This window comes from Mya arenaria, chromosome 13 (assembly GCF_026914265.1).
Source record: "Mya arenaria isolate MELC-2E11 chromosome 13, ASM2691426v1".
NCBI lineage: Eukaryota > Metazoa > Mollusca > Bivalvia > Myida > Myidae > Mya > Mya arenaria.
The window spans coordinates 17,729,382-17,741,232 of record NC_069134.1 but is presented as its reverse complement, the minus strand read 5'-3'; the positions used below and the strand labels follow the sequence as shown (position 1 = coordinate 17,741,232).

At 36.2% G+C, this 11,851-nt stretch overlaps 1 protein-coding gene across 2 annotated transcripts in view; it reads right to left on the bottom strand.

The window, feature by feature from the left end:
- LOC128213844 (rapamycin-insensitive companion of mTOR-like) overlaps positions 1-11,851 on the bottom strand; it is a 31,497-nt gene that overhangs the window by 3,131 nt on the left and 16,515 nt on the right. The window contains exons 19-33 of one of the 2 annotated variants that reach the window (XM_052919904.1): positions 11,405-11,553; positions 10,735-10,861; positions 10,020-10,184; positions 9,595-9,750; positions 9,037-9,143; positions 8,433-8,520; positions 7,215-7,307; positions 5,711-5,817; positions 3,737-5,464; positions 3,146-3,302; positions 2,339-2,516; positions 1,640-1,774; positions 1,220-1,333; positions 494-617; positions 77-215 (exon numbers count right to left, since the gene is read on the bottom strand). In XM_052919904.1, coding sequence (XP_052775864.1) covers positions 77-215; positions 494-617; positions 1,220-1,333; positions 1,640-1,774; positions 2,339-2,516; positions 3,146-3,302; positions 3,737-5,464; positions 5,711-5,817; positions 7,215-7,307; positions 8,433-8,520; positions 9,037-9,143; positions 9,595-9,750; positions 10,020-10,184; positions 10,735-10,861; positions 11,405-11,553 — 3,567 coding nt within the window. The remainder of the gene's footprint in view (positions 1-76; positions 216-493; positions 618-1,219; positions 1,334-1,639; positions 1,775-2,338; positions 2,517-3,145; positions 3,303-3,736; positions 5,465-5,710; positions 5,818-7,214; positions 7,308-8,432; positions 8,521-9,036; positions 9,144-9,594; positions 9,751-10,019; positions 10,185-10,734; positions 10,862-11,404; positions 11,554-11,851) is intronic. The other variant, XM_052919905.1, reaches the window with a different exon arrangement.

Genomic DNA, 11,851 nt, shown 5'->3' with positions numbered 1-11,851 from the left:
CCATTGAATAAAAACATGTAAGTGAACAAATACCTAAAAAGACTCACATAAAATTTCAATTTATATTTACAATTACCTTTGTTATATTGAGTTCCTCAAATAGTTCCTGTACAAATCTGCGAGCCGTGAGGCGAAATGAACAGGTTCCCAACAGATGGGACACGTCTGAGTAGAAACACAGATCCTGGAACGCCTTAGGGAACTTTTGCTTCAATCTGCAACATGGTCGAGTCATCTTTTAAATATGGCATTACCACATCTCAATATTTGCCTTAAAGGTTTGCCTCAATATTCACTAAATCTTGAACATTGCCCACATTTATCTTTCTTCAGTACATGTATGTGTACCGAATAAGTATTAAATCTGTTTAATATACATGTAGCTCTTGTCAAGACTGGAATGATGACTACTGGAATCATTAATGTACCTTACATCTTGCATCCTGTCAAGTCCTTAGAGTTTATAAAGATTGAGAAGCTGGAGACAACTTACGCCAGCAATCCCTGTTCCGCTCCCTTCACTCCCACAGAGCTGCTGAGGTTGATGACAAATCGTAACATCTCTTTACGAACAAGCGTCCTCCCCATTGGCGTGTCATAACTCATCTTGGAGGCAGCTGAAAGCAAAAAAGTTAAAATGTTATTATCTATAGCGTATATATTAAATGTGCATTTCTTCCAATATGATAGTGTAGGCCATAGCATAGACTGCAAACATTGTGCTTGATATTGTAACTGAAGAAGCTTTGAAACTTCATGAACATGTACAATGATTTTCTTTGGTGGAAAAAGTATCCAAAGAAGTTCATCTACACATGTATTAGTTACATGGACCAGTAAACACACACGAAATTATTACACTTATGATTGTTCAGAACTTTGGTAATGTTAACAATGGATACACTTGTGATCTGCAGTATTTTTAACAAGATTACAAACAATTTTCAGCTGTGCTCGTTTTATTTCAATATATAAGCACATCATCAAAAAGTTCACGTTTAAAATAAGAAATGATGTTAATTACCAATGTCCTGAATCATCAGCCAATTACCTGTATTTCTGGTAATGGACAGAGCCAATCACATTTACTTCTCAAAAAACTGGACTGCCCAGTATAATGTCCAAAGGAATCGCAAGTCCTAATTAAAGGAGCCAAATGCATTTACTTCTACTAAAACATGTTCACTTGTAGGTCATTTCACACCGAGAAGCTACTTACACGAGTCAGACCCGGTACTATTGAGGCTACTGGAGGTGTCTACCAGGGCCTCATTCACGCTGCTAGACCGGCCCCTACCACGTCCAGCCCCACCCACCTCACCTACATCACCCTCTGAAAAATACATACATGTAGAGTATAATTTAAAATGTCAAAGAAAATTATCAGTACCAGTATTCAAATGTAATCAAGAGGAAGAAAATCTATTTTGTGCAAGGTATACATGCATATTTTATGAAACAACAAAAAATATATTTTCCTCTGAACTTTTAATATTCAAGTATAAATATAATACATTATACTTGTTATAAAAACAAAAATTTACATCTTTGTGTGTGAACTTGTTTGTTCTCTATGAATTCCTTTTTTCAATAAAACCAACATATCTTCATAGCTTTATTACAGTTCAACCCAGCCTACCATCCGTGGTGTGCATGTTGCTGTTACTGCGACGGCCCCTACATAGCACACAGTAGTCCACAAGGTGTTCACTGGACAGGGGCTGAGGTGTCACATCCACATTCGATGTTGCTCGGGAACGGGAACCCCGTGCTGCTGGAAGGTCAAACAATATTTTTAATTGGTATGATCTTCATGCTTTAGAATATTTATTTTAGCTGAATTGTACAGACAGCTTTGTGTGGATACCAATCATACGAGTGCCCATTTCTTGGCCATAGTTAACATGTATGTCCATTATGAGAGACCATGAGAAGGTTCCAATACATGGGATTGAATAAAGGACGATTACCAATCTCTTGCATTCTGTCACAATTTGTTCTAAACTCAGTTTAGTCATTGAAATTAGACTTTTGGATGAACAAGCCCGATTTCTTATACTATTGCTTGGCATTTGATTTTTTAACAACCCTGCTAAATAAAATTCAAAAATTCAGCAAGCTCGAAAGATATTTTACCAGTGCAGGACTAGGGGGCTCATGTTAATTTCGACCACAACATTCTGCTTTCTAAACTTAAGAATCCTCCACAAAAGAATTTCAAAGTCGCAAAATGCCAGTCATTTTTGATTACTACAAAAATCACCAAATAAGGAATATTCACCTCAGATAAACAAGTTTGCCATACACGAACATCAAAATAACTAAATATAAGCCTAACCCTCAATTTCCTGCCGGACAGCCCCCATATCCTGACCGCTCTCACTCTTCGGCAGTTTACCCCCCTCTGTGCTGTCTACAAACAAGCTTCCTCCAGATTCAGACTGTTGCATGAAAGACACTTGGCGGGAAATGTTTTCTCCCAGAATACAGCCCTCTTTGTCATCTGTCTCACTGGCCTGTACAGAAAAATACTGATTGGTTTAAGATCTGTCTCACTGGCCTGTACAGAAAAAATGTACAGAAAAATACTGATTGGTTTAAGATTAAACATGCAAAACCTTAACCAGATTTTCTAAGTCGAATAATAAAGGGTCATTATTTACATTAAACACAAACTAGAGTTATATTACTTGGTTTATTAGGAAGGTTGGATGGTTGAGTACCATTGTATAAAGTCTCAATGCAATACATCAAGTAGTTGCTGAGATATTAACCTCTGTGTGCTTACATGCAAAACCTTAACCAGAATTTCTAAGTCAAATAATAAAGGCCCATTATTTGCATTAAATTCAAATAAGTGTTATCTAACTTCATTAATTTAGTAGGTTAGATAGTTGGGAATACATATCTAAAGTTTCAATGCAATACATGATGTATTTACTGTGATAATGACTTAAAGGTGCTTGCATGCAAAACCTTTACCAAGGTGTGACGCCGACCACGATGCTTGGGTGAGTAGTATAGCTCTCCTTATTCTTCGAATAGTCCAGCTAAAAATCATAATTATTCACTTTTCAACAAAAATTCACAAACATGTCTGCTCACCAAACTTGGATAATTGATACAAAAGAGACAGCCAGCATACCTCAAACATCATGTGTATGTCTACAGGGAGGGTGAGTCCCCTGAACTCTGCCTGTCCAGTGTGGGGGCGCTGCTGGTAGAGCCGCGCCTTCGGAGGGTAACTCCCTGAAGCGTCCATTTCACTCAGGGAAATACCACTTAGATTGTAAGTCATTAAGCTGCAAACACAACAGTATTGTATAAATAAAGATAAAATGAGTAAAATACAGATTTGCATCTATTTCCATTTAGGCATTTCATCCTTTAATATCATTCTTTTGAGTTTGAACCTTTTTTATACATAATATTTATTTTCTTTCATACCATGTTGGATAGTGATTTTTTGTTTTCATCTGAACAGTAACAAGAAGGCGGAGCTTATCAATGCTATGACTATCATCAGATAAATTACAACGCTGTTTACTTATACACACATGCTGGTTATTGAATGTTGTCCTTGACAACGCAGTACAAACAAGTACTTCACCCACTTCCCTTATAATTGATATCACTATTTTAATAACTCTGGTTAAGAGTACAGTAATTATTACTTAGATGACCTAGTTATAGATGTAACATGCAATAAATAGGAGTGGTAAATCACAAAATATACCTGGTTGGCCTCTGTAATGCAGTGCTGTCTATACTTGAGGTTCTGTTTAAGCTTGAAGAGCTCCCAAAACTGTCATACAGGTTGGTAATTCCATAGTCCGACTCCATATCCAGGCTGATCTGTCTGCTCTTCATCAAGTTTCTGAGAGTCGCATATCCCATCGCATCCCGAGCTGTGGTGTACATAATGGCGTTCTCAGAAAAGTCAAAATATTTGGAAGCTGGCAAAATACCTATCCCTGGACTAGACTGACGTCTTACACTCGGAACACGGGTAAGGTTCGACATACGTCGCATCATCACTGAATGATGCATGTTGCTTTCACGAGAATCCTTTCTATCCTTATGTCTCATCTGAACTTCCCCTATTTCAAGAGAGTTTGTACTGGCTATCGGACTAAGGGAGTGAGACTCCATTACACCATGGTGACCAGAATCGTAAGAACCTATACCACTAGTGTTCGTGTCAGTGTTAAAACTATCAGCGCGACTTTTACTACTGGTAGTTCTGCCACTTTCACTGCTGCTACTCTGTTCTTCCTTTGATGCTTTAAGCAACGGTCTTCTGAACATTTCATCTGAATCTGTTGCTTTAAGCCCTTTTTCAGAAGAACCTTCATTACCCTCTACAATTAAAGCTGAGCTGTCATTTTGAACCACATCAGTTCCCTCATGGTTTACTGCAACATCCTCATTATTGCTCTTATCTGCTTTGAATGCTGCTTCATCATCATGAATCTTTCTCTTAGATGACTCACTAATATCAGATTCATCCTTTTGTTCTTTTGTGACCTGATCCGTGTCTGTGACACTTATTAATACATCACTTTGTTCTGTTGGTTTTAAACTTGGCTGGTTTTGTGCTGAGCCTGTTAATAATGACTGTTCTGACTGATTGTCAGGGTTGTCTTTGGCATTATTTGGAGATGTCGAAGTTAATGAACAATCACTCTGAACACATATAGTTTCGATATCTGAATCACATTTACATGTTTCATCACTATCTTTATCCGTGGAAGATTTAGATATAACATCAGACTGACTATTAATATTGTTATTTTCATTCTTATGTTCATAAGAATTTCCATCACTGTCTATCACAGCTTTGGCACTATTTTTGGAATAATTCCTGAATTTATCATCTAAATTAAATGATCGACTCCTTTGTTCACTAGATATTTTAAAATCCCTTCTCCCAGCTGATATGTGCTCCACACTACGAGTCCTGTCTGACACACCCTCGCTGAAGGCCTGACTACGTATAGTGAGTGACCGGGATGGTACAGTCTGACTTCTATTGCCTTTTCCAGGCAGGGGTAATGTCCTGTGTTTTAATCGCACACCTTTATGCCTTAACTCAGGGCTGTAAGTCAATGATGTTTGTCTAAACAAAGGCATATTTAGCCCCTGTTCGTCTTCATCACAATCAACATCTTCATCTTCATCACCATTTGGTAACGACCTCCCCGTAGCCCCAAGTTTAAAATGCTCTTCAGCAATAAAATCCAGGTTGCTCACAGGACTGCCCAGCTCTAGTCGAGAGGCACCCATGGAAAACCCCATCTCCGACTGCATTTCATCCATAGATTCATCTAGGAGTGAAGAGTGGTCCTCCACAAGTGGCCAGCGTTCAGCCCGTGTGTTCCAACGTGACTCCCAGCCATACTGAGACAGGTGTTCGGCCCCTTCCCTCGTTGTGGATATCATCCCCAACACAAAGAAGGCTGTCCTGAATAAGTAAAAAAGGTGTACATGTGTGTTCAATTGTAATTATATAACGGCATGTTACACTATGATCAAAGAAGGTCATTGCATATATTTTTCAAATGTCTATTTATAGTTGCAGGGGAGACAACTGTCAGTTGCTAACAATTTACACTGCAGTAAGTTTATATAGACATATCCATCAGCAATAAAAATGCTTGTGCTCATGCATAAAAAGATACTGAAACAATACTTAAATATGAGAGCCTACCCTCTTATGGAATATACGCTAGATTCCTCAGCCTTGCGGATTATTTCAGGGACAATCTTTTCATCCTGAAGCCAGCTCACACCCCATGATGACATGCTGATGTGACCCTGTGAAATGGGCAAGAAATAGGTTTTTTTGCCTGAAATCTGCATTGAAAACAGTTCTTTGTATCTAACATACCAAATACATACATATACGACAGATGTACCTTATGTACAATTACAAGGCTATCACTGGCAACGATGTTAGCCCCTGTCAGCGTACAAATTGTGAAAATATTACTTCTCAAGTCAGTTGTTTTTTTAAACTACCAGTTAAACATGTGGCAAAGTAGTTAGTTATGTTCAGAAGCTTGATCATCATCAATTCAGTTCTATGTTGAGAGTGAATCTAAGTGGTTCATATCATTTGTGGAATAAAATAGCAAGAGAAGTGCAAATTGGACAAGAAGCAGTCAGAGACTGCCATATCCCCCCTCTGTAATTATTGAACAATTATAAGTGTCTGATAAAAACTCAGGGTAGGTCATAAGAATATGATACAGTCCAAAAATAAGTATGAATATTTTTGTTAAATACTAATAAGCATGTCAGCGAAATGCCAACAATGTCAAGCCTGCCAATGTCACGCAACATGTCGTCTTTCAAAGGTGAGCAAATGTACCAAGTTATTTTAAAATCCCCAATAGCATGGCTAACCTACACTCAAGCACCAAAAAGCAAGAAATTTTGACCAATGACTCTTGAGCGTGACCTTGACTTTTGACAAACAGACATGGGCACACCACACTTTGAATTTTCTTTCTTTGTTGAACATTTGTGCCAAGTAATTTTGAAGTATCACAATGCATGGCCTATTTACTGCCTTGACAAGCCAAAATAAAATGAATGTTGATCAATGACTTATGAGTGTGACCTTTGACCTGTAGACATGGGTCTTGTGAACATTTGTGCCAAGTTATGTTAAAATCCCCAAAGCATGGACAAGTTACTACCCGGATAAGCCAGTGTACAAGGAATTTTAACCAATTACCTGAAGTGTGACCTTGACCTTTGACCTATTGATAAGGTCATAGGTTCTGTACTTGACAGGCCATTTTCTCATAGTTAAAATAAGAACTAGGTTAAAAAATCCCTTATGCATGGTTAAGTTACAGTCTGAAAGGCCTAAACCAGATGGGCACATGCACTAAAGAATACTCAAGTGTATTTTTTAATCATAACCATGTTACAGAAATTGTTATTTTGCTCTGAGAAACACTATATGGGTTGTGATAATAATACATTTTCTCCCTTGCCTCTCGTCTTATCTATTTAAAAATCAGTAGTTCAAGTAATGAAAGATGTATCTACACCATGATTGATGTTATTTGATTATACAAAGATACAAGCTTAGTCTGAAAACTTTTTTCAGAACATGACTTGTAAGTGACATGAAAACATAATAATACATGTAAAAAGTAAATTTTCCTCAATTGATTTCTCAAAGTAAATTGTTTACTCACCACAGCCCATAGTGCTGTTTTGAGCTGCAGGACTTCACTCTCAGTTTGGGGCTCAAAGGTACGAATGCAGTCAAAGTAGCCCTCAAGATATGTCTGGAAGGCGAGGAAAATGCGTATGGCTTCGATGTTATACAGAAATAATCAGTTGTCTAACACATGTTTGCATATATATTAGGGATGGCAACAAGTACCCGAGCACTTGAGTACTCGATCGAACGTCCGAGTAGTCGAGTACCAAATCACTACTCGAGTACTCGGATTTTTTTTTATAAAAATCACAAATTTACGATTTACAGATGAAGTAACAGATCTGGTTAGTTGCCAAAAGGACAATTTACGGTCCCTCTAATCCCCGCTGTGTACACAATTGACCCTAATAAATTTGTTGAGAGTTGCAAACTGTCAACAAAGGGCCCCTATTTCCAATTAGCACTGATGTCAATTAGCGAAGTTTTGATAGCGGAACTTTCACCTACACAATTTTATTGTTTACCAATGAAAGACCTTTCACCAAACAATGGACGATACCGTTACGAGCATTGATTTCTTAATAGGCATATTTTAACTATTTTTGCAATGATTATCACAATTGATTGGTTGATAGTTTAAATCAAGAATTATGAATATCAATGAGGTAAACAACAATAATACAGTACAAAGTATTTCGCTCATTATTTTTATGCATGCTATTAATTTTTGTTCATTGTAATTCTGATTGATGTTCATTATAAATCTAGACTATCTAGATGCTCGAATAAAATCCGGGTTTAACTTTCCAGCTATATTGTAGCTAATTTGCAGTGCATACTTATATATAAAATCATTAAAGTGAAAGTGAAGACAAAATTAAAAGCATGAAACAACATTTGTTTTCCTTTTATTTAGTTTTCTGTTAAAGTACATAATGAAAGTCTAATTTAAAGATGAAAATGACCAATAGTAATAAGACCACACACAATATACGCCATGAATGATACATGTATACACCATCTTGTCTTTCCCAAAAACGAATTCATTTTTTCTGAGTAATCGACTACCCGAATACTCCATCGAAAGATTGTCCGAGGTCTCGAGTACCAATTTTACTACTCGTTGCCATATATATAATATATATATATATATATATATATATATTCAAGAAAAATACCAATTCATTTTTACACTTAGGTTAAAATGTTTTAAAATGTTCTTAAGATGCTTAAATAATACAATTCAGACCTGCTGTCTAAGTAGCTGGAATCCCTCTTTGTGTTGGACCAGCTCACCATACAGATGGAAGGGCAGGTACACATCCCTCTTCTGTCGCCTTATCAATAAAGTATCACAAACTTCTCACTATGGTTTTATATCAAGATAACTGTAAAATCCTTCAAATAGATTTGTACCATATTGTCATTTAAAAGCGTTTTCTATGTTTTCATTTATGACATCTCATATCAGAATGGAAGACAGTAGAGAGAGGTCTAACCGTGCAGATAATTTACAATAATTTACCCTTGTATGTAGGTTACTTATTTAACATTGTCCTTGACATTATGTACAAAACAGTTACTACACCAAATATCCTTGTGACTAAAATTATACAATTCACACTTTATGTATTGTTTTAATAAATATGGGAGCAGTAACTATAATTTAATTTAGGAAATGAAATGTAAATCAATACATTTTATACATGCATTGTACACGTACCTTCCAAACAAAAAGCAAACAACATTACATTCAAAATACAAATTTATTTAAATCACGGAACTTGTTCAAAAATGCATTATAAATTATTTGATGAAAACAGTCAAACTTTTTGTAATCTAATATTACTTACTTCTTGCTGGAGCGCCTCGTGTACGAGCCTTGGTAGGTCTTTTCATACGTAGTTAAAGCACAATTAAGAAGCTCTTCAACTATTCTTACATAGCAGGTATTGAAGGACTGAAAATAAGACTTTTTGTTTCAAATCTATTGAAAAGGAAGTTGATACAAATTTGGATATTTGATCAAAATTCATTGTAACTTAAGTGTTTTAGCAAGGTTTTCAGTCAATCAGGGGTCATAATTTGTATTTAGGATAATAATGAATTATGTAACCTCATAATGTGATGGTCCTGCACAACTATGTGAAGTATTAAGTTAATTGAATGAAGGTGATTGGAGTTTTAAGTGAAAATGCAAACTTGCTCTAAATTACATTTACTTACAAAACAGTGTTAAGAACACAACTTAAAGCTTTCCCTGTTGGTTCTGCAAACACAGCTGATTTTACAATTGACATTTGCGAAACATAATTGAGACTTCAATGGCAATAAAATGAAGCCTGTCATTTCCTTTTACTAAAATGAAAAAAATCTTAAACAGGAAACTTAAAACAAACTACAGGCCATACCGTGTGCCACTTCTTGAGTTCATTCATGGTGTAGTTTGCCTCTGTGAGGAAGCGGAAGCCTGACTGGGTGGACATGTAGCGACACAGGATCATCTGGCCCTTCTCACCAAGGTGCAGGAAGTTAGGCTTCAACTTTATCACTGCATCCAGGTTCTCCTGTAGGTATGAGAGGGGATTCAATTGTACATATATTTAAAACCGCTCAGCTTTCACATAGTTAGGGAGTAAGGTTACAAATGTTCTGGTTTGCCATTATCTAATTTACCCTCTGCCATATTGCTTGCTTTTATTACACAACTGCCAAAGGTTCAGTATATGTAAGGTTAATTTTTTTAACAAATATTAACTTGGATTGTAAATGTAAATATGTTGAAAGAGAAAAAACCAGCATAATTCTATCAGGTTAAATTCCTCATGTTTCTAACCTTGAGTTCACAGGCCTCCTCCAGGATACTTAGAGATGTCATGGCAACACCGAGACTCTGGTCATACAGCTGGTTGACAAGACTCTCAATCCCCCACAACGAGAATCCCTGGACCTTCGCCCGCAACAACACTCTCATCAGCTTTGTTGCATACATACGACCAGACTGAAATATTCATTAATTCCTCATTACTTGAAGATGCACTCTTACTCCCAGATGTTTTTTTTATATTCCAAAAAAAATATTGAAAACAATGGATCTTATGAAGGATACAGAGTTTAATTTGAAAGAAATAAGAATAAAACAAGGTATTTCTACCTCATGGGACTATAGTAAAGCACAGTAAATCTTTTAGAATTCACCAATCATTAATATATTTGCGCTTTCTGTTATTAAATACACGGTTATAATCTTGTTATCAGTAATTAATATTTTCCATAAATGCATTAATGATTATTCAGTAAGTAGTCAAAGGGTTATCCACAAACATAATCTTTGTGTTTTCACTTTCATTATTTAGGTAGACAAAAGAATACTAAAAAATGTTTTCTTGTCATCTTGGCTTGTAAATTATGTTAGGTACATGTACAAAAACAAATTCTGAAGAAATTCTATACTCATAACTCCTATATTACCTCATTAACTATAAACATATCTGTACACTTGGTACAACAAATTTCACGGGTGAAACACTAGTTTCATAGATGTGACTCACCTCTGGTCCAGCACAGAGTGCCTTTGTCAGTACAGCCCTACTGTTCCCCTCTCTTCCATAGTGTAGGCTGGACGTGATCAGCTTCACATAGCTGTCCTGCGGGGCTGCAGATATGATGTCCAGAAAACTGTAACATATTGTGTACAAATATCATAATTGTATCAATATTTGTAATGAGAAAGTATTACCATTTCTTTTCTTAAGTACTTGCACTGCTTGAAAGAGTATTAATATTGGCCCAAAAGACAAGACAAAGTTCAAAAGTTAACGTGGATATGTTATTGAATTTATATGACAACATATGCACAGGTTCTTGAGAGTAGCAAACCATTTTAACACACCAGAACGAGTGAATATTATATGTAAATAAGTAAGTGATTTGATATTTGCCCTGTTATTTGCCAAGGCAGTCGTATTGGCACGTGGCCGAAGGCAATTTTATTAAATAACTTCATGCACTTAAAGGATTCAAAGTTTAAACACTAAATTTATTTTAAAAAATATTAACGTTTTAATACCGACTTTAAAATTAAATGGTGGCCGTTTCTGAATTTCCAGTTGCCAATCAAGAAAATCCTTTGACATTATTTTATAAACATTTATGCACACGAGTAAGAATGAATCATCTTAAATGTACATGTAGGAAAGATCATTGATATAAGGTCCTTACTGCTGATAAATCCCAGCCTTCTCGACATGTCTATCTCCCCGTGTATTGACAGAGAACCGGCCCACAAACAGGAAATAGTAGTGGGACAGAGTGTTGATCACGTTACCCGGGCTGAGAACAGACTCAGGGGCTATTCTTCGCAGGGCTACCTATATAGTGATGTAGATCATCAGTAAGTTGTTATTTCAGTAGAAGTGTTATGCTAGTATTCACTCAAACTTAACAACATGGGAAACAGATATTGAGTCTCTTGGACAAATAAAGCTACAGGCTTCTACCAAATTTAAGATACATGTAATAAATATCTCCTACACAAAGTATGTTATATCATGATATAAATTACACATACTATAAGGATGAACATATTAAAGCAATAATAATGTCAGCAATGTACATGTTCATCAGCATAAATTGTGTGCATAATCAGCACACTAGCAATTTCAACCA